This window comes from Ranitomeya variabilis, chromosome 6, assembly GCF_051348905.1.
Source record: "Ranitomeya variabilis isolate aRanVar5 chromosome 6, aRanVar5.hap1, whole genome shotgun sequence".
Taxonomy (NCBI): domain Eukaryota; kingdom Metazoa; phylum Chordata; class Amphibia; order Anura; family Dendrobatidae; genus Ranitomeya; species Ranitomeya variabilis.
This window is the reverse complement of record NC_135237.1, coordinates 137321832-137344543: the sequence shown is the minus strand read 5'-3', so window position 1 is coordinate 137344543 and position 22712 is coordinate 137321832. Positions and strand designations below refer to the sequence as shown.

At 43.5% G+C, this 22712-nt stretch overlaps 1 protein-coding gene across 8 annotated transcripts in view; it reads right to left on the bottom strand.

Moving 5' to 3' along the window:
* Window positions 1-22712, bottom strand: part of TOPBP1 (DNA topoisomerase II binding protein 1) — a 107175-nt gene that overhangs the window by 67483 nt on the left and 16980 nt on the right. For all 8 annotated transcript variants that reach the window (XM_077269042.1, XM_077269045.1, XM_077269043.1 and 5 more), the window contains 6 exons: window positions 10750-10884; window positions 10494-10637; window positions 8072-8253; window positions 7798-7991; window positions 7171-7347; window positions 6308-6477 (listed from right to left, as the gene is read on the bottom strand). In XM_077269042.1, the coding sequence (XP_077125157.1) occupies window positions 6308-6477; window positions 7171-7347; window positions 7798-7991; window positions 8072-8253; window positions 10494-10637; window positions 10750-10884 (1002 nt within the window). The remainder of the gene's footprint in view (window positions 1-6307; window positions 6478-7170; window positions 7348-7797; window positions 7992-8071; window positions 8254-10493; window positions 10638-10749; window positions 10885-22712) is intronic.

The following is a 22712-nucleotide window of genomic DNA, read 5'->3' as shown; positions in this document are numbered from 1 at the left end:
GCTGTAACCCTACAGATATACCTCAGTGATTCTGATACTTTTTTTCATGACACATTGTATGTAAGTTTAGCGGTAAATTTAGGTCAACACTGTTTCTGAAAATATTTTAAATGACAAGTTTAAAAAATTCACAATTTTTAAACTTTTTATGCCCTTGAAACCACACAAAATAGTTAACATTTAACAAATGTTTACTTTACTTAGTTTAGAAATCATTTACAGTTTAGAAATCATTTTTCTAAAACTACTTTTTGTTAGGAAGGGTTAAATCTTTAGCAACAATTTTTCAATAAAATGTACAAGTCCTGTATTCTTAGGAATCACTTCACTTTTAAAAAGTGACATCGAGTGGCCTAGATGTCAGAAAGCCTGCGAAGACGTCCTCATTTAAAAAACTGTTGTGCAGTTTCTCCTAATACAAAGATACTGCATGCGGTCACAATCTATTGTTTTGGCATGCAGCAGGGCTTGGAAGGAAAGGAGCATACTGTAACTTTTGGAGAGCAACAGTTGCTGGAATAGATTGGGATGCCCTATTGCACTTAGAGAAGCCCTCAAGATGCCAAACAAGCAGAAACTCCCCACAAGGGACCACATTTTGAAAAAATTCCCTTCGAGGAATTTATCTAAGAAGGTATAGTGAGTTAAAGCCTACAGGCAATTCACTGAATTTTTATTGTAACGGACTGTGACAATTAAATATTTCTTCACCAAAATGTTGTTTTAGCCTCAAGTTTTTCATTTTTAAAAAGGGCTAAAAAGAGAAAACAGATCATATAATTTTTTACGCAATTTCTCTTAAGCATGCCAAATGTGTCGGAAACTACCGTACTTTTCAGGCACAGTGCAAAGCTCAGAAGGGAAGGAGCACCACCATAATGGAGCACAGATTTTACTGGAATGGTTTGTGTGGGTGTCATCACATTAGCAGAACCCCTGAGGTGCCAGAACAGCAGAACCCCCCATAAGTGACCTAATTCGACAAACTAGAACCCTCAATGAATTATATGTCTGGTTGCAGTGAGCACGACTCCATTTGCAGTACCAACAGCAGAAACCCCTATCAAATTACCCTATTTTGGAAGTTACACCCTTCTGTGGCAGAGAGTTCTATAGTCTCATTGATGTAAGAGTAAGGCAGAGCTTCCCATCTCCGGTCCTCAGGAGCCACCAACTGGTCATGTTTTCAGGATTTTCTTAGTAATGCCAAGGTGATAACTGCATCACTTGGACAGGTAAGAATTCCATTACCTCTGCAATACTAAGGAAATCCTGAAAACATGACCTGTTGGTGGCTCTTGAGGACAGGAAATGCCATTTCGTCAACGTAGCAGGCCTGTGTGTAAAAAGATCATTATGAAGATCACTTTACTGTCACCTTATCATTGTACACTGTAATAAGATCTCCCCAAAGCCTTCGTTTTTCCAAACTCAATAACCCCAAGTTTAATAACCTATCTTGATATTGCAGTCCATCAATTCCCTTAATAACCTTGGTTTTTCTTCTCTCTACCCTCTCTAGTTCAGCCATGTCCTTCTTATACACTTCAGCCCTTAATGGTATTATGGTATACTACTAAGTGTGGCCACACTAGTGACTTGCATAGCGGCAAAGCACTCTCTTATCTTATTTTATTTGCCTTTGCAGCAGCTGCCTGGCACTGGTCATTGAGGTTGAGTTTTCAGTCCACTCATACAACAAAATCTTTTCAGTGACAGTTTTACCCAGTGTTCTACAATTTAGTGCATAATTATACATTTTATTTCCTCTGCATGACCTTACATTTATCTACACTAAACTTGAATTGCCGTTTCTCAGCCCGATCCTCCAACTTACATAAAGCCCTCTGTAACATTAAATTATTCTTTTCGGTGTTGATTATCCTGCAGAGTTTAGTATCATCTGCAAATATTGAAATTCTAATCTGCATGCTCCTACTAGGTCACTAATATAGTTATTAAAAAGAAGAGGATGCAATAATGACCCCTGTGGTAATCCCACTGTTAATGGTATCCAATCTGAGTGTGTTCCATTAATAACCACCCTTTCCTTTCCATCACTGAGCCAGTTAACTCAGTTACGCATATTTTCCCATAGTCTTAGCATTCTCATTTTATGTACCAATCTTTTGTGTGGCATCGTATAAAACAAAATTTGAAAAGACAATATAGACAACATTAATTGCCTCCAGTCTGGAACTTGCATCTTCATAGAAGCTGATCAGTTCAGTTTGAAAAGACTGATCCCTCAGAAACCCATGGTGATGTAGGGTCAAGAAGTTATTCTTATTGAGATACTCCAGGACAGCAACTGTCAAGGATTTTACCCACAGTAGAGGTTAAACTTGCCGGCCTATAATTTCCAGGAAGTCTCTTTTACAATGTAAGCCTATGGAGTCTCCTTCTGACGTTCCATAGACTTGCATTATAAAAGCCACTTCCAGGTCATGTAGATCGCAGTGTGACCAAGAAAGTCTGCAGAGTGGTGACTTCACTGAGAAGCGGAGCAGCAGTAGGTGAGTATACCAATATATACACACACACTACACAGTTAATGAAAACTAACTATTAATCAGAGTGTTTCTTTAAGTGGACTCTCCCTGATTTTGGAGGGTAGATTTAGCGGAATTTCAGGTTACTGGGGAGTAATGTCAATTTTCCAGAGCCTTTTTGTACTACTAGTAACGTGGAACCCCCCTATACTTCCTTTAACAGATTACAGGACTTGTTTTGGGAGTTGACACTTAGTGGCATTTTGGAGTACATAACATTTTGGATCAATTTGAAGGCTTGGTTCCCATTTTTCCTGTGCTCTATACTTGAGCACCTACATCGGCTTTTCCATCTAATTCTCTGAAATACACAATTCCTCTTCCAACTCAGTCGGCATTCTGGTACTGGTGCGGACGGTGCTTGACCTTTTTTATCCTGCCCGCTTCATCCCACAGAGCATGTGCGTGCATTAATCGATGACCAAGCTGAACACCAGCCTCCGTAAGAATCCAGCATCCATTTTACAGGACAGGCAAGTGGATCTTCTTCCTGCTGCATTGTACCAGTTCCCATTCCTTCCCATCGGCCTCCTTCCTCATTCAGATGCTTACGCGGGTGGTTATCCCACACTGCTGGGTATGGATCAACATCCCCTCCTCCTTCTCGGGAAGTGCCATTTTCTGCATTCTGCTGTGCTCCATGGACCCCCCCAGAAACTCCTGTGGGTTCTCTGCTCTTGTAGCCAATACCTCTCCTCCAGCGCTCCTGAAGGTCCTCAGCACAGGTCTCCAGATCTGGTAGGCAGCCTGTCCTGGGATCCCATACAAAGTCCCCCCTGAGTAAAGGTACCGTCACATTTAGCGACGCTGCAGCGATCTAGACAACGATCCCGATCGCTGCAGCGTCGCTGTGTGGTCGCTGGAGAGCTGTCACACAGACAGCTCTCCAGCGACCAACTATGCGAAGTCCCCGGGTAATCAGTGTAAACATCGGGTTACTAAGCGCAGGGCCACGCTTAGTAACCCGATGTTTACCCTGGTTACCAGCGTAAACGTAAAAAAAACCAAACACTACATACTTACATTCAGGTGTCTGTCCCCCGGCGCTGTGCTTCTCTGCACTGTGTAAGCGCCAGCCGGAAAGCACAGCGGTGACGTCCCCGCTGTGCTCTGCTTTCCGGCCGGCCGGCGCTGACAGTGCAGGGAAGCTGACGCCGGGGGACAGACACCAGAATGTAAGTATGTAGTGTTTGGTTTTTTTTACGTTTACGCTGGTAACCAGGGTAAACATCGGGTTACTAAGCGCGGCCCTGCGCTTAGTAACCCGATGTTTACCCTGGTTACCAGTGAAGACATCGCTGAATCGGCGTCACACATGCCGATTCAGCGATGTCTACGGGAGATACAGCGACGAAATAAAGTTCTGGCCTTTCTGCTCCGACCAACGATGGCACAGCAGGATCCTGATCGCTGCTGCCTGTCAAACTCAACGATATCACTAGCCAGGATGCTGCAACGCCACGGATCGCTAGCGATATCGTTCAGTGTGAAGGTACCTTAAGGCTCGTCCTCATGTGGCACTCCTTAACCCCTCCTAGCCTGTCCCCAATTTTCTTCTATTTTTCTATCCTTTCAACCATGTCAAGCCCCATAGAAAGACACACATATACGTCATCATAGCCATTGCTGGTTGTGTACTTTGCTTACATATCCTGCAAGAAAAAAATTTCAGTTGGGCCAGCCCATGATGACCAGTGCTGCTTGCACCCTGTTGATGATCTAGGAGCCTCCTGCAGACTGCGACAAGATCTTCCCCCCCACCACCACCACTTCCAGGCCTGAGCCATTAACCTCTCTCAGTCTGTTACAGATTTGACCACGGTGTCCCAGACCCTGGTCAATATCATGGAAAAGCTATCCATTTCAACCTCTGCACTGGGTACCTCTATCATTTGCCAGAGTGAGTCAAACTCACTAACCACTCAGCACCAGCATGGTAGAGAATGTCTGTGGTCCATGCGTCATAGAGTAAGTTGCTCATCCCGGTCTCCATCTCTCTCAACGACTCAGACAGCACTCACCATTACGCTCTGCCTTCCTGGAGACTTGGTCATCTCAAGTATCGGATCACCATTCTGATTCAGATCCAGACCTGAATTCCGCTCAGACTTCTAAGCTGAGGCATGGTTGACAGTCTTGTTTGTGCTATAAATAAAACCCTCAAAGTGAAAGAATCGGACCACTCGCCACTGCATCCTTTAAGAGGGTTACTGCAAAGTGCTATTCTAACCATTCCAAATTCAGTGAAGTATTGAATAAGGAGTGGGCTCCACCCAAAAGACATTTTCGTGCACAGAAATGTGGTGGATCCTCCGATGTCCAGACTGACAAGGACCATGACTCTATCAATCTCCAACAAAGTATCTCTAAAGGACCCCACAGAATGAATGGCCTGTAGAATTATTAAACAAGTCCACCTTTGAAGATACAGGTTAGTCTCTGCATCCATCCTTCGCTATGATCTGAGCTGCCAAGTCACGGCCTAGGCAGTCATGGCCTAGGCAAAGCACCCACACCAAAGCATCTCCAGGGTCCCTCCACTGGAGCTGGCAATCCAGATGGCCCATGTGGTTAAGTACCCATGTTTTGCCTCTTGAGGCAGCTGGCTGCTCAGGACACGCTTCAAACAACACGGTGGTTATCCGCCACATCTTTTGGTTCAAGGCATGGAACAAGGACCACACATCCAAGCGGTCCCTCACGATCCTACACTTCCACGGTTCACGTCTCAGAGGAGAAGCCGGAAAAGATCATTTCAAATGCCACTTGTGCGAAGAAACCCCCCTCCCCATTCTTCGTCCAATCGAAGGCCTCATCAGTTTTGCTCTTTTCTCCAGTTCCCACCTATGCACCATGAGAAACCTGCTGTGCCTCAAGAAAAGAAAGAAAATACCATCTTTCAAGCAGGCTCCTTCCTGGTGTCCACACACACAGCCCTCCAAGTCTTCACGCACTAGAAGCAACAGGGTCTCCTCTGCATGATGGGACACCCCCACCATGGATTCCTCTTTGAATGGGAGGCAGCTGTTCAGGATGTGTGGCTCCCCACAATCAACAACGCTTGGGTCAGAGAAAGTCTCTTCCAGTTACAATTTAGAATTCTCTACTCCTCTACGAGACTTTTTTTCCCCCCCCTGTCTCGTTCTCCAAGGACTCCTTTCCTTGGGGACTTTTTTTTTCATTTTTTTTTTTTTTTTTTTACAAGTCACTTCCTCCCTTATCCAAATCAGGCGTCATTGTTCCACTTCCTACCCAAGAATGGGTCAAAGGTTTTGATGCAAACCTTTTTGTTGCTCCCAAAAAGGACTGTTCAGTCAGTCGTATGCTGGACTTGAAGCTGCTGACAAAAAATACCCTGAATGGCCTTTGGGTGCTAGATGGGTTGAGGGAGGGAGTCCCTCCCACAATCTTATAAATACTGCAATAGCTAATAGTTCAACGGCCAGGGTGGGTGCTGGCATTGGCCCTAGCCGAACTCCTGCTGTAATAACTCTTGCTGTAATAGTGGTCACTTAAGCCAAACTCCTGGCTCCTGTGCCCGCTTAATCATTTGGACATACTAGTATGTTCAGTGTCAGGAAGAGATTTATTCCTGCACCCCTTTTTATACATTAGGCTCACTGTTTGTTTCTAGCACCCGTTAAACGATATTTTACGCCACATATGTGGAGACTAGCCATATAAAGTGCAAAGACAAATGATGATAAAACCAACCTATATCAAATGACATTGATAAAAGCCTTTTAAATACCCACCCTGCAGCCATCAAGCAGATCATCTGGAGCCTGTAGTGAACTAATATCCAAGTTTTCAAGAGTATCCGGTGGAGGCTCGAGTCTTGTACTCATCACAGAATTAAAGGCAGACTCATTCACACAGCTGGTACTAATGTTAGAAATATGGCTGACATCAGAGAGTGCCCTGTCTGTCGAAAATAAAAAAAATATGAAAAGCCTAGAAATATAGAAAAGCCATTTACTAGATTATAAAACCTTAAGTCAATCAAGAAACTAGATTATAGTGTAGGACTTTGCAGTATAAATTGGTTTTCTAGGTTTTAGCCGTTAACTTGCAGCATGCACCACTTGAGCTCTGGGCTGCCCCAAACTAGGCATGGTCCCGTTCCTGCTGCTAGGCCATCATCATCAGAGCGGGATAGAATGCTGTAAAATGCTAAGATCATCACTCCTGTATGGCTCTGAAGGCAGCAGGTTCGCAGCAGAAGCAGTATGCTGCCTAGTTTAGCGCGGACTGAACTGCAAGTTAACAGCAAAAATCTTGAATAAAGCAATTTTGAAAAACAATTATACTGAGAAGTCTCCACGATAATCATTTTTCTTTAAACAGTGAAGGTATGCTTTAAATCAAAGGAACACATTTCCAAAAGTCGGGTCAGGTTAAGGCAAGCTTGAATTTGAAATGCAGAATTATATTAGACAGATGTTTGATGCAAGTAAACATGTGCTGTCAAATTTTCACTAACTGCTAGGGAAGGCTTGGGAAACCTCAATTTCTTTTTATATGTCAGAAAAATAGATGACAAAAACAGGCAAAAGGCCCAAAACATGATGAAAATCAGATTCAGAATGATCACAAAATTGCTCTTCAGTTTACCTACTTTCTATTCTGTTGCTACTTGTAGGGGTGGAGGTCTCTGGCATAGTCTTTGAAGAGAACACAGGATCCATCTTGTACATGCTCTCATCCTGACAAAACCCCCGCTCAATACTTTCAAAGAACCACTGGATTGAGACACAGTGCACATTCCATTTTCTAGCACACTCGTACTTCTGACCTTAGAAATAATAATAAAAATCAACTAATTATATATTACTGATTTGAAACCAATTACACAGATTTTTTTTTTTTTTAACTACTAGGGAGAGTAAATCCTAGATGACGCAGAAGTAGTAAAAATAAGAAAATCAAGGAACAAGTCGAACTCTCCAAATACAAAACCATCATCCTATCTACCTATGAAGGATGTGAAAAATAATGTACATGATTTTGGAGAGATGCAAATCTTGACATGAGCCCTGCATACCTGCCATGAGAATGTGGACTACAATTGAATGCTCTTGTTAAAACAGAGAACATGAGCTGAAGAGATGGCAGAGTGAGTGCGAGTATAGGGGATGCCATTGTAAATTGGAGACATTTATTCCTACATCAGTATCTTAGAAGACTTAGTCATACACAGTATTAATGGTTAATCAGTTAAGGTTCCTACTAAGATTAAAAGTACCTTTGGCCTCATGCACAATAAGATGGGTGGACTCGTTCATTTTGAGCTGGCCAGTGTATTGGCCTCCATGAAGTGAAGAAAGTCTCTGAACCTCCTTTCTGTCCAGACTGCTTAATCCAGTCACACAGATGGTACAGCCAAGGAAGATGGGACATAAATATTCCTCCATTGTGACATCTGAGTGGCTAATTATCCTTTCAGAAAAAAACAAAAGTTAGCAGAAAATATTTAATAACAAACACAAGGAATGGAATAGCCATTTCTAGGTGGTTACCTCTGTTGCGATCTCTCCCAGAGGGCTTTTACCCATGAAGGCAGAAGAATAGGTTTCTTTAGGCTGGCTGCTACAAGATATTTTTTGCTGCCAACCTCACCAGCAATTAGGTGACTGACTGAAACATTAAGGTCTCTGTAGACACAACCACCCATCAACTGCACACACTGATGAACTTCTTCCTATAAACAGAGCACTTTATTAGGAATATGAAAAATTACCTTAAAACGGGTCATCTGATACAGAGTTGTTTTTCCTTTTACAGGCATGGGTTTGATTAAAATAAAAAAAACTATGATATACTCACCTTACATTGCCCCTGTGGAGCCAGGCCGCCCCATAGGTCTGAATCAGTGGCTTCAGAAGCGATGCCTGCCTCATTAGACCTGCTGTAGTGGTCAAGTGACCACAGAGTAATATCTCAAGCGGTTCTTGTCACCTGACTGTTGCACGAGTCCTGTGATTTCCGACCCAAACAGGCATTGCTTATGAAACCAGTTCAGACCTATGCAGCGGCCTGCCTTGAAGGGGTTCAAATATCAAAAGACTGACGGTCACATCCTAAACAGAAAACTGGCGTGCACAGGTGCCTACTAAGAGAGCCACCTCCAAATATAACCAACAAATAAACTAGCACTCTGTAGCGCTATATAGAATGCAAACATGAAATTTGAACTGCATTACTGCTGTAGAAAATTGGAAAAATTTAAACTACTTAAATTGGCCATTCATGTATACCTGGCAGCCACAATAAGGCGATTCTGCCGGGTTCCTGGCAAGCCATTTAAAGTATGTTTACTCAAACATCGCACTCTACTTAAATGGGTTATTGCCAATTCTTTTGGACCCAGAACCAGTTTCTTAGTGCGAAGCTCAAGGCACAAATAACCCACTTTACATTTTTTAATTAGTCTATAGTAGTAATAGTGCCAAGTCTACACGGAGCAAAACAGCTCACAGCGCCAGCAATATGCACCTATTTTACTTCTGTCCACAGGTGGGGTGTAACAACCCAACCCCCCTTTAATAGGGGGCGAAACTGGACAAAACATAAATACGTTATCAGACAGGTCACGCTTTTTCGTCTACGCTACATGAAATCTATTTTTGAGGATGAGCTCTGTAACTCAGACTCTTAATTGGACGTGTGAAATTAGTAGAGATGAGCTGATTGATTTGTCAAGAGCTGCCCCAGGGACGCCAGAAGGTAAGAGATTCGCGGAGCTTCTGTTGAGCTGCCAGGTATCACTGACCAGGATGCATTCTTCACCCTTTCTTGCCAATTAACATAATTTTGTTACACATTATAATTACCTGGGCCAGAACAAATGTTGTGCGCTCAGTACTTAACACACTTGCCTATTTTTCCGACATCCCGCCCATAGAGGCATTACTGATTTTCCAGAAATGACCCCTCTGCTCCTCCCACAGGGCATGTGTGGGATTTGTACCACATGGGGGAAGGAGGCGGTGAGGGAATTAATGGGAATTCAATCATGCATCTATGGGTGAGATATCGGCAGGATTGGCTAGACGCCTCTTGGACTTGTCCAGGTAATTGTAATAGATGGACCAATTACTGCTTTTTGCGAAAATGTATGGAACTTTTGATAAATAATGGGGATGTAAGGAATCAGTGTGAAGAGACAAATGTAACACTGTTATTAGCTTAAAGGGGTAACCCTGCTAACATGAAGATTTTACTGCATGGAATATTAAATACCTATTTGGGCTATTTTTTGTCTTGTCGGTTTTCCTCATCAGTGTTATATATTAAATACCTATTTGGGCTATTTTTTGTCTTGTCGGTTTTCCTCATCAGTGTTATACCTTTGTTGCCTGTCTGCAAATATTGTTCTGCCACGTTAGCAGCTCCACCAGATCAATTATACCAGGCACACAGATCTTTGGGCCTTGAGTATAAGTATCAATTACAGGGTCCAGGAAAAGCCCACACAATCCCGCCCAGTGAATGGTGCCACCAACTTGGCACCTCCAGTCTCTTGGGCATGCTGCATACATTGACTATAACATATGTAATACTAGTGCAGCTTATACTGTCGAGGCATAATGTCTCCTTTATAGACAATGGATTGTGCTGCAGCAAAAAGTGACATGATTAGACGCCCTCTTCTACCCTAAAACACCAAAAAAGCATGCATAGCCGTATGACTGTAACCCAGTGACATTGCTGTCTCAACGTGGGCTATGCTCTACAGTTAGATACATCTAATATGCTGAAAAATACAGTATGTCAGACTGTTAGGTGAGGGATTAACAGATTCCAAAGAATCAACACAGCAGGAAATATTTAATGAAGACAGTTTACAAAAAATGTGTAATTTTGCATCTAGGAAGCAAATAAATCAACTTTCAGGGCAGAAGTCACCAAAGATCTTGCAACAACTGAAAGGACACTTACCCTGCATTCTTTGTCAAGACTTGTGCATGAAATTGTGATATCAGCCATTGCCATGTTGAAGACGGGGTATTCAGCTCGGGGAACACATCTCTGATGTTTCATGCAGAATATAACAACTTGGGGTCCAACTATTCTACAACCAAGCTGAAGCAACCACTGTTACTAGAGTCATAGTGCAGATGTACAATATAGTAATGCACACGAAAAACTAAATATTAGAAGGGTGTAACAGGAGACACCGATCAAGATGACAAACCTTCTCGAGATGGTTAAAAGCAGCACCACTAAATGGATCACATATGTAGAGAGACTTGTCTTTTTCTTTTAAGCTGAGAGCTTCTTTTTCATCAATTAAGTGGAGATATTCATCAGACTGAAATGCTTTGATTTCCTGTAACAATATAAAGAAAAAACTTCAGTCAATAGCTATGGTTACTACATCTAACGGTAGGAGACAAAAAGAACAGAGAGCATGAAATTATATAACAAAACCCAACCACCTCATAGCACATTTCCATACATACATCATGTCAATCACGTTTGGATCCCACTCCAGGTATGTTAGGAAAAGCCCTCAGTGTAAACGCCAAATTTATTTGACTCCATTCACGTAACAGAACCTAGAAGAGCGTCAGTCCATCCTCTGCTCGGCCAGTAGAGCCTTAGGCTATGTGCACATGTAGGAAATGTGGTGCAGAATTTTCTGCACTAAATCTGCATCTCCTGGCAGAATCCGCAGGTTCTGTTTTTTTATGCGGTTTTAGTGCGGAATTGATGCGGATTTTGTGCAGATTTTACCACTGCGGATTTCTATTAATGGAGGGGTGCAGAAACGCACAAAAGAAGTGACATGCACTTCTTTGAAATCTGCAGCGTTTCTGCGTGGATTTTTCGGCACCATGTGCACAGGTTTTTTTTTTTTCACATTGATTTACATTGTACTGTAAGGCTGTGTGCACACGTACCAGATTTTTTGCTTTTTTTTCGCGTTTTTTCGCTATAAAAACGCTATAAAACCGTGAAAAAAACGCTAACATTAAGCATCCTATGTAACAGATTGCAATCCGCATTTTTTGTGCACATGCTGCATCTTTTTCCTGAGCGGAATCGCAATCCAGAAAAAAACGCAGCATGTTCATTAAAATTGCGGAATCGCGGCGATTCCGCACACATAGGAGTGCATTGATCTGCTTACTTCCCGCACGGGGCTGTGCACACCATGCGGGAAGTAAGCAGATCAAGTGCGGTTGGTACCCAGGGTGGAGGAGAGGAGACTCTCCTCCACGGATTGGGCACCATATAAGTGGTAAAAAAAAAAAGAATTAAAATAAAAAAATAGCGATATACTCACCTTCTGGCGGCCTGACCTTCTCAGAGGCTTCCGAGGTGTGTGTGAAGGACCTGCGATGACGTCGGTCACATGACCGCGATGACGTCGCGGTCACGTGACCGCTACGTCAATGGAAGGTCCTGAACACACAGCATTAGGAACGGAAGCCGCTGAGGTGAGTATAACCTTTATTTTTTTTAACATTCTATCTTTTACTATAGATGCTGCATAGGCTGCATCTATAGTAAAAAGTTGGTCACACTTGTCAAACCCTATGTTTGACAAGTGTGACCAACCTGTCAAGCAGTTTTCCAAGCGATGCTACAGATCGCTTGGAAAACGCTAGCACTCTGCAAGCTAATTATGCTTGCAAAACGCTAGTTTTCTGCCGGTATATGCATGCAAATTCTGCATGCGATATACCCGCGGCAGGAGGCGCAGAATTGCCGTGGAAATTTCCGTGGCAATTCTGCTACGTGTGAACTCAGCCTACATCACAGTTGCAGATCTGCAGAGTTTCTGCAGCAGAAAAATTTGCTGCAGTTCTGCACCAAATCTGCATCGTGTGCACACAGCCTTAGATTCCTGTTTTCGTGCACTGAAGTATAGTAGACTATGCCACTTTACCATTTTGAACAAATACCACCAAATAATAAAAAAAAAGGAATATATTTAACAGTAGGAACCTACTAGTGACTTCTCTTGAGCTGGAAATGGGGTGTAAACAGAGCATTCATGCAGATTTTTCCACTGCTGTATTAGTAAGGGCCCTTTTACACTGTGCTTTGCACACTTCGTTGCTCCCATCGGGGCTTCCGTCCAGACTGCCTGCAAAATGGGATTCGGGCGTATGCCTCGACAGGAGCATAGACTGTAATGATGCTGACAGTCAATGTGCGCTCTGCCGTGCATCATTTTCAGTTGTATACACCTACTGGAAGAGGACACCGAGAACAAGTCTAGTAAACCTAGGTGTCCACTTCAAGTAGGTGTATACCCCAAAAATGATGCACGGCAGAGTGCAACATTACAGTCTATGGCCCAGTTATCGCATCCGACCGAATCCCGTTTTGCAAAGTGTTTGGACATAAGCCCCAACGGGACCAATGAACAGGTAACAAAGCACAGTCAAAATGTCTTTCTGGGCATATGCTCCGACTTTTGTAACAGCTTTTAGCCACTTCAGGCTTAGAAAGTCAAGAAACGGCTAAAAGAACAGATCTGACATTTCGTCAGATGAGCTCCACGTAAGGGACACTAATAAATATATATATATATATATATATATATATATATATATATATATATATATATATATATATATATATATATATATATATATATATATATATATATATATATATATTTTTTTATTTAATAGAAAAATATATATATTTTATCTCTTTCTCTATGGCAGGAAAGCTGCTGCACGAACAAAGAAAAAGATAACACATCAGGAAAAACACGCACGCCATTATTTTGCATTTTTGCCCTGCGTTTTTGACAGATTTGAGTGAAATCAATGGTGTAAAAAAAACAGAACTGGCATCCTGCAGATTATTTTCTGCACCAAATCTGAAAGTCAAAAATCAGCAACGTATGCATGACACGTCAGGTTTCTCATTCACTTTGCTGTCATCAGGATTGCTTCAGGTTTATTTAGAAAATCTGCAAGGAAAAAAAACTGCCAAAATTTGCAATGTGTGCATACAACCTAAAGCCATGTGTACACGTATGGCTGTGGAGTCAGTAAGCCAAACCACTGACTCCGACTGACTGACTCCTCAATTTCCCTGTTTTCCGACTCCACAGCACTGCCTCACTACTGAGCATGTACATAAAGTACAGAGCAGATTCATCTCCACAGCACTGATCACTACTGAGCATGTACATAAAGTACAGAACAGATTCATCTCCACAGCACTGATCACTACTGAGCATGTACATAAAGTACAGCACAGATTCATCTCCACAGCACTGGTGCTCACTACTGAGCATGTACATAAAGTACAGCACAGATTCATCTCAACTAAAGCCAAGATCCTTACATCCGGAAGAGAACAGACATTTATAGGACATTTCATAACTTATTCACAAATTATTATGAAGACATTTATAGCACATCCTGCATTGTATTACTGTACCCAATCTAATGTATAAAGCTGAATGTGTGTATGTGTGTATGCATGTCCTGGATTGGCATCTGAACCGTCGCAGCTACAGCCACAAAATTTTGCACAGTCACACGTCTGGACCCCGAGAGTGTCATAGGCCATGTTGTGAGGTGAAATTTTAACCCCACGCTTTCCAATTCACCAAACAATTTTGCCCCTATCTACATAATGGGGAAAAAATGAAAGGAAAAGTGTTGGAGACAAATTAACAACTGCCAGACGTGAACAAGGGGGACTTAAAGAATGAGAGTGATGGCGCCAAAGAGTATATACTGTACAGTTGCTAAGGTGGGGCCCCGACATGGGATAATCACCACACCACCACGGGGATATGAACACACACACAAAATGCGCCACACACTACCACGTGCTCGAACACATATACCACCCTCAGCGCACATTTCACCACACATATACCAACCTCGCCACATAAAAGTTGAAACACAAAAGTCGCCGCTCAAAACTCGCCACGTGCAAAACTCGCCATGCGCAAAACTTGCTGCACACAACTTGCTGCACACAACTTGCTACACTAACCTGTCACATGCAACTCGACACACAAAAAGTTGCTACACGCATGTCGCCACACAAAACTCATCTCACAAAAGTCGCTACATGCATGTCGCCACACGCAACTCAACACACACAACTTGACACACGAAACTCGCCCTAAAACACACACAAGTCTGGTATTATCCTTCAAAAATAAAAATCTGATTAATAAGCTGACAAACTACAAGAGCAACAAATGTACCATATAGGAATCCGGCAGCTGTCAGTCACATGACCAGTCTATTATGTGTATGTGTGAGCTAATATATACTGCCAGGGGGTGGGCTTACTGTTGGCTGGGGATTTATCAGGCTGCCAATTTAGCTTACAAATACTGAGGTAAAAATACTGACCAAATAACGTGTGAACGAGGTCTAATACAGGAGGAGATGACACACAGATATATACTATATACAGGAGGAGATGACACACAGGTATATACTATTTACAGGGGAGATGACACACAGGTATATACTATATGCAGGAGGAGATGACACAGATATATACAGGAGAGATGACACACAGGTATATACTATACAGAGGAGGAGATGACATACAGGTACATACTACATACAGCAGGAGATGACATACAGGTATATACTATATACAGAAGGAGATGACACACAGGTATATACTATATACAGGAGCAGATTACCTACAGGTATATAGTATATACAGGAGGAGATGACATACAGGTATATGCTATGTATAGGAGGAGATGACATACAGGTATATACTATATACAGGAGGAGATGACACACAGATATATACTATATATAGGTGAGATGACACACAGGTATATACTATATACAGGAGGAGATTACATACAGGTATATACTATATATAGGAGGAGATGACATACAGGTATATACTATATACAGGGGAGATGACACAGCAGGAATATACTATATACAGGGGAGATGACATACAGGTATATACTATATACAGGAGATGACATACAGGTGTATACTATATATAAGGGAGATGACAAACATGTATATACTGAGGTGAAAATGAGAGGTGTGAGGTGAAAATGAAAAGGTGTGAGTGCAAATGAGAGGAGTGAGGGAAAATAGTGGAGTGATCGGAAAATGACAGATGTGAGGTCGAAATGACAAGTGTTAGGGGGGAATGAGAGGAGTGAGGGGGAAAATAAGAGGAGGGGGAAAATGAGAGGTGTGAGGGAGAAAATGAGAGATGTGAGGGGGAAAAGGAGAGGCGTGATGGGAAAATAAGAGAAGTGAGGTGCTATAACTAACCACAGATATTTACTATGCCCAGGCAACGCCGGGCTCTTCAGCTAGCTTAGATTTACAATCTCCATGCTTTTCTCATGGTCAACTTTATGTGGCCTGTTCAAGAGTTGGAACAGCCAAAAATCTGTTTGTCTTTGCACCTGAAGGAAAAACTAAGAATGTAGTTTATCAAAAGGCTCTCGAATAAGTAGTAGAAGATTACTTCACATTACTTGGCCAATTTAGTTAAATCTGTGTGGAATATCTCTGGTGTTGAAATATATGTTGTAAAATGCTTCTATTAGCTTAGTTTTTGCCTTTTAATAATTACATTTCTATCTATTTGTTTTCTGTTTTTTTTGTGCAGAATAAATTTTTGTTAACACATTCTATTTTGCTAACAGCAGTTATTACTCCGGGCGAAGCCAGGTAGTACAGCTAGTTTATTATATAAAATGAACCAATTCTAACACATGGACTCCAACTCCAAAAAAATGGACACAGACCAACTCCAGAGCCCTGGCTACACGTGGCAGATTTAGTGCATTTTTCTGCACGGATTTGTGACAAACCCTGCAACAAAACCTGATGCCAACAAACTGAATGAGAAACCTGAAGTGTCATGCACAAATTGAATATTTTTGACTTGCTGATTTGGTGCAGAAAATAATCTGCAACATGTCAATTCTCTGTGCGTTTTTCACCATTGCCTTCACTCGAAAACCGAGGACAAAAAAGATGCTTTTCTTTAGCTGCGTTTTTCCAGCGAAGAGGTGCAGAAATGGTGCAGAAATTTTACTCAATGTGTGCACATAGCCTAGAGTTCCAAAAAAGCAGATAGAATGCATTGCTAGAAGCTCAGAGTGAATTAGGCCAATTTACCTAAAAAATTAATCCCTGAACAATGAATGAAAATCAAAAGGATGGGCATCTTCAAATGACTGAACAATACATATTCGGTACATCAGTGTATGTATCACTTAGAGAAAGAACCCACTTAGATAAAGGATTGAGAAAAAGAATATCCCAATTTTATTAATAAGACAGAAGAACAATAATATAACAAACAATTTGAGAACGGTGAGGAGAACGGCTAAAAGATATACAGGAGGTAAATCAACTCTATAAAGAGAGACACATGTTCCTCCAATCTGTGCACCATAAAAGTACCAACAGGATCAATAATGTGCACATAGATGGAAATTATAAATGTGACAGTAGCGCTAAAAAGAAATGATTATTAATGTATTATTGTGCAAGTCTATGGGCAAAAAATAGGGAATTTTGTGTACTCACTGTAAAATCCTTTTCTCCTGAGCCATTCATTGAGGGACACAGACCGTGGGTGTATGCTGCTGCCACTAGGAGGCTGACACTATGGCTACTTTCACACTTCCGTACGGGGCTGTCGCAAACCATCGGCCCGACGGACGTTTTGCTAAATTTAGCACAACGTGGGCAGCGGATGTAGTTTTACAACGCATCCGCTGCCCATTGCGATGAGCGAGGAGGAGGGGGCGGAGTTCCGGTCGCGCATGCACGATCGGAAGTGGCGGACAAGTCGCACAAAAAAAACGTTCAATTTGGCCTTTTTTGTGCGTCGCGTCCGCCAAAACACGACAGATCCGTCGCACGACGGATGCGACGTGTGCCCATCCATCGCGATCCGTCCCTAATACAAGTCTATGGGCAAAAAATGCATCCTGCAAGCACATTTCCGTTTTTCGCCCATAAAGATGGATTGTGACGGAGCCCAGAAGACGGAAGACTTAGGCTACTTTCACACTTCCGTCTTTCAGCTTTCGTCACAATCCGTCGATTTTTGAGAATGAAGGAAGGATCCTGCATTTTCCCCATAGACTTATATTAGCGACGGATCACGACGATGGCCACACGTCGCATCCGTTGTGCGACGGATACGTCGTGTTTTGGAGGACCGTCGTCTGGAAAAAACGTTCAATGTAACGTTTTTTGTCTGCGTCGGAAAAACGTGTAGCGACGGATCCTGCATCATATGTCGTTCAATAGAATGGAAGCCTATGGACGCAGGATCCGTCGCTGACCGTCACACACGGGAATCCAGCGACGGATCCAGTTTTTCCCCTCTGAGCATGCCCGGAAGGATTTTCAAGTTCGGGAAAAAGGTCTCTCTCTCTCGTCCCCGAACATTAATTTTCCCGGAATTTGTGGACGACGCATCCGTCATTACACTGGATGCATCGCACACGTTTTTCACTATTTTCATGACGTCCGTCGATCCATCATTTTGCTGCACTACAAAAAAAACGGAAGTGTGAAAGTAGCCCAAGTGAAACAAAGAAAGTTAGCTCCTCCCCTGCAGTATACACCCTCCTGCTGGCTCTCAGCTAACCAGTTCGGTGCAAAAGCAGTAGGAGATCAATAACATATGAGCGTATAGCATGTCATATTATATATGAGAGTATAGCATGTCAAATTATAAAACAAGCACAAGCTAATGACCGGGTGGGAGCTGCGTCCCCCAATGAATGGCTCGGAGAAAAGGATTTTACAGTGAGTACACAAAAATCCCTATTTCTCCTTCGCCTCATTGGGGGACACAGACTGTGGGACGTCCCAAAGCAATCCCTGGGTGGGGACAACATCAGATCAGGCCCTGTCAAACCAGTACTTACAATTGCACCACCACGGCCTGCAGAGTCCGCCTGCCCAAACTCACATCTGTGGAAGTGTGGGAATTATAGTGCTTAAAGAATGCATGCGGACTGAACGAATCCGCAAGCTTGCAGCCATGCTTGCCGACGTCTGGTGCCTAGAGCCCTCAGACAGGGAGATAGGCTGACATGTAGCACGTAAGGACTCCTGGTTGGTGAAACAAATCCACCAGGCTAACATGGCTGATGAAACGGCTAAACCCTTCCTGTGACCGTCATGAAGCCTTCTTCTTACCGTTGGGAAGCCCGAATAAAGTGTCCAACCTTCGGAAGGACGCCGTCCTCGATACGTACCTACTCGGAGCACTCACTTCGTCCAGATTATGGGGAACCCATTCCGTTTTGTGGACTGGAGCCGAAAGAGATGAGAGAAGGACGATGCCCCTGCAACAGTGGGAATACAATACCACCTTGGTAACAAGGGAAGGGGATAGCCTGAGGACAACCTTGCCTTGATGGTAATAAGGAAAAAATCAATTTAGCAATGCAACAATCCAGAGGTTTTAATCTGAATCTCTCTGACTCCAAATATAGATTAAATTCAGCAAAAGTCAGTCCTAAATCATAAATTAAAACTTAACATTTAATATGCATACCTAAAAAACATGAATAATACATAAAGTGCTCGTGATTCACAGTATAGTAGATAAAAAATGGCACAATCTCACCCAATTTGCTGTTTACTGGTACTCAGGATTTTCCTCCAATATCATGGTGTCCGAGACCAGAAGATGGGGAGAAAGGACATGAAGACCAAAAACGATAACGGGGGGAGGGGAGGAAATACACGGGGGCCTATTTACCCTGTCGTGCCCTCTGCAACCAACTCCCGCCCTTACAAGGGCAGTACCCAAGTGTGAGCCTGTTTTGTGATGCCCATGGTCAAATATAGCCTCCCTGAAAAAAAGGTGTCTTCCCTACGCGTTTCCCCTCCCGTTTGGGGGGTTCATCAGGGGAAGTTATCCAGGCTTAAGAAAACGAAGTCTCCTGCAGTGGCAGCGTATGACCTCTTTGTGTATCAAAATCCTCTCGAGAGACCATTTTTTTTACTCATACAGAGGATTTTGATACACAAAGAGGTCATACGCTGCCACTGCAGGAGACTTCGTTTTCTTAAGCCTGGATAACTTCCCCTGATGAACCCCCCAAACGGGAGGGGAAACGCGTAGGGAAGACACCTTTTTTTCAGGGAGGCTATATTTGACCATGGGCATCACAAAACAGGCTCACACTTGGGTACTGCCCTTGTAAGGGCGGGAGTTGGTTGCAGAGGGCACGACAGGGTAAATAGGCCCCCGTGTATTTCCTCCCCTCCCCCCGTTATCGTTTTTGGTCTTCATGTCCTTTCTCCCCATCTTCTGGTCTCGGACACCATGATATTGGAGGAAAATCCTGAGTACCAGTAAACAGCAAATTGGGTGAGATTGTGCCATTTTTTATCTACTATACTGTGAATCACGAGCACTTTATGTATTATTCATGTTTTTTAGGTATGCATATTAAATGTTAAGTTTTAATTTATGATTTAGGACTGACTTTTGCTGAATTTAATAAGGAAAAAAGTCTGAAAGAACAGAGCGGCAAGCTCTGAAGACTCATCAGGATGACAAGATCGCAGAGAAAAAAGTGAGCGACCTTCGCTGATAGTAAAATCTTTCCGGATCAAAAAAGGAGTCTACTGTAAGACCCCCAGGACCATTAAGGTCTCAAAGATCTAACGGTATGCAATAGGGAAGAACCACAGGTGAAGACTCCCTGCGAGGAAGTCCATATTTGCAGTTTTGTTGCAATAAGACGGAAAAATACTAGTACCGCAAACGAAAAATCCTGACATGGTCAGTGCAGGTCTCCCAGGATCACTGGGGCCCTTCCTGCTTCCAAAAAGATCTCGGAAGTAGTGGAACAGGGGTTATGGAAATTGGTACCATAGAAGAACAGAGAATTCGCTGTGATGCTCTTGGATCTCGAGGCCGAACCATGAACTCGAGTTCATTGGCGTTCAGTTTGGAAGCCACCGACCTACATCTGGAGTACTCCAGTGAAGGCAGATCTGATGGAAGACTTCCGGGTGAAGTTCCCACTCACTTGAGGAGAAACCCTGACATCTGAATATGTCTACCGACCCAGTGTTCTACTCCAGGGATATGTACTGCCGAGATCACCGAATGATAGCTTTCGGCCCATCAGAGAGTGAGGTACCTCGACCTGCTAGATGATTGACGTATGGCACAGCTGTGGCATTATCCAGTTGAAGTCGGATGGGGTGACCCACCTGAAGGCAGTGGACCTGCTGTAGGTTTAGCCGTACCATTCGGATCCCCAGAGCAATGATCGGGAGAAGACTGGCATTGGTATTCACTAATAACCATTGGACCAGGAGAAGGCTCTGGATGAGAAAGGGGCTCAGAGACTACCCTTTGAAAGCCTGATTGACTTGCTGAAAACGAGCGGAGCGAAGGAAACTGCTTCCATTGTCGTCACCATTTTTCCTCAGAACCCTCCTAGCGAAGCGAATGAACTGAGGGGATGAGTGATCAGATGCGCGAGCTCCCTGTTGAAGGGCCACGACCTTGACTCGAGAGAGAATTACCATCCTTCTTGTGCAGGATCATCCTCAAAAAGGATTTGCTGGGCTGGAAATGAGGAAAACTTGTCTAAGTTTAGCTGCCAGCCCAGGTGAGAGGGTATCGCAAGTGATATAGACGACTCAGCGTAGTCGTGGAAGAGCGGCTAGAAAGGGTTCCTAGGGTGCCAGAGGAACATGACAACCGCCATGACCCTTGCGAACACTGGGTGCGGTAGCCAGGCCGAAGGGCAAGGTCAGGACTTGAAAATGCTGTTCGCGAATGGAAAGGCGAAGGGATTTTTGTAGAGGGGAAAATAGGAATGTGAGGGTAAGAATCCCAAATGTGGATGGATGCCAGAAACTCCACCTTTTTGTGTTGAAGTAATGGCTGAGCGGAGGAACTCCATCCAAAAAAGGAGGACCTTGTCAAAGGTTGTTAGAAGTTTGAGGTCCAGGATCGGTCTTACTTTTCATTCCCCCTTTTTGGAACCAAGATCCCTTAGATCTAGACTGTCCTGGACAACCCTTCCACTGCTGGTTGGGTCTGTAGAAAAAATACGATACCTTGTTAGTCTCCCGCTCAGAAGATTTGACTGGCCAGCTGTACTGTCTTCAGGGAAAGGTTACTTGTGTGAATCGAAGTAGTCAAGGTCTCCGACCAGGAGACCATTGCTCAAGCAACCCATGTGGCGGCTAAGTAAGGGTAGAGCGCTGAACCCAAAGCCGCAAGACAGAACGAACCAGATTTGCTATCTGACAGTCCGTGGTATTTTTAATTGATGATACATCGGGCAGGGATACTGGTAGGTATACCACAAGAGATTCTACCCGGTTAGTCTGCCAAGTGGCAGAATGCGGGGCTGCATCCAGCAGGTCAGGAAAAAGCCGTCTCTTGCCGTCGTCGCTCTCTTTTGACGGTGCCGAGTAGAAAATTAGGAACCCTCAATCCACCATCCTCTTAACAGGGAAGTGGAGAGGAATCATCCGCCTTCTTGCATCATCCGCTAAATAGTGATGATGCAAAGGGGGGGAATCGGATGCCAAAAAGGGGTGCCTTTGTACATCCCCAGAGTTCAGGTCCCTGGGTGGACAGGGCAGGTTGTATGGCGTTAGGTCTGGATGCAGTAGAGGATACATGGAGGCGACACTCCATGTGCTCGTCTGTTGATGGTGTGGGGAGATCGGTGCCCTTTAAAGGACCCGTCGCCCTTAAAAGACCAGGCATGGCATCCCATGTAGAGGCTTCTGTCCAGTGAATCGCTTATCCGGACTGAATGGCACATGCTCTACGAGGGAGTTTAGTCTCCTTATGAGGGACACTGCGTAGTCTATAGCAGAACCAGAGTCCTCGTCAATGTACCGAGATTGGTTGATGGTATAAATAGGAGAGTCCATCCTTTTCTGAAGCTCTGGCAAGTCCAGGTCCTAGGCAATATCCGATCCATATTCAGAGCCTTGTCATCAAATCATTGGTGAGGGATCAGGAAATGAAAAATTTAGTTTTCTAGACGCCTGTATGTTTCTAGACGCCTGTACGTTTCTAGAATATTTGCGTCCCCTGCTAGCCGACTGCTCCCATGTAGGATCGGGACCATGTATATCGGTCCTACAAGCACTCCGAGCCACAGAGAGTATATGGAGGGATTCAATCTCTTGGTCAGAGAACCAT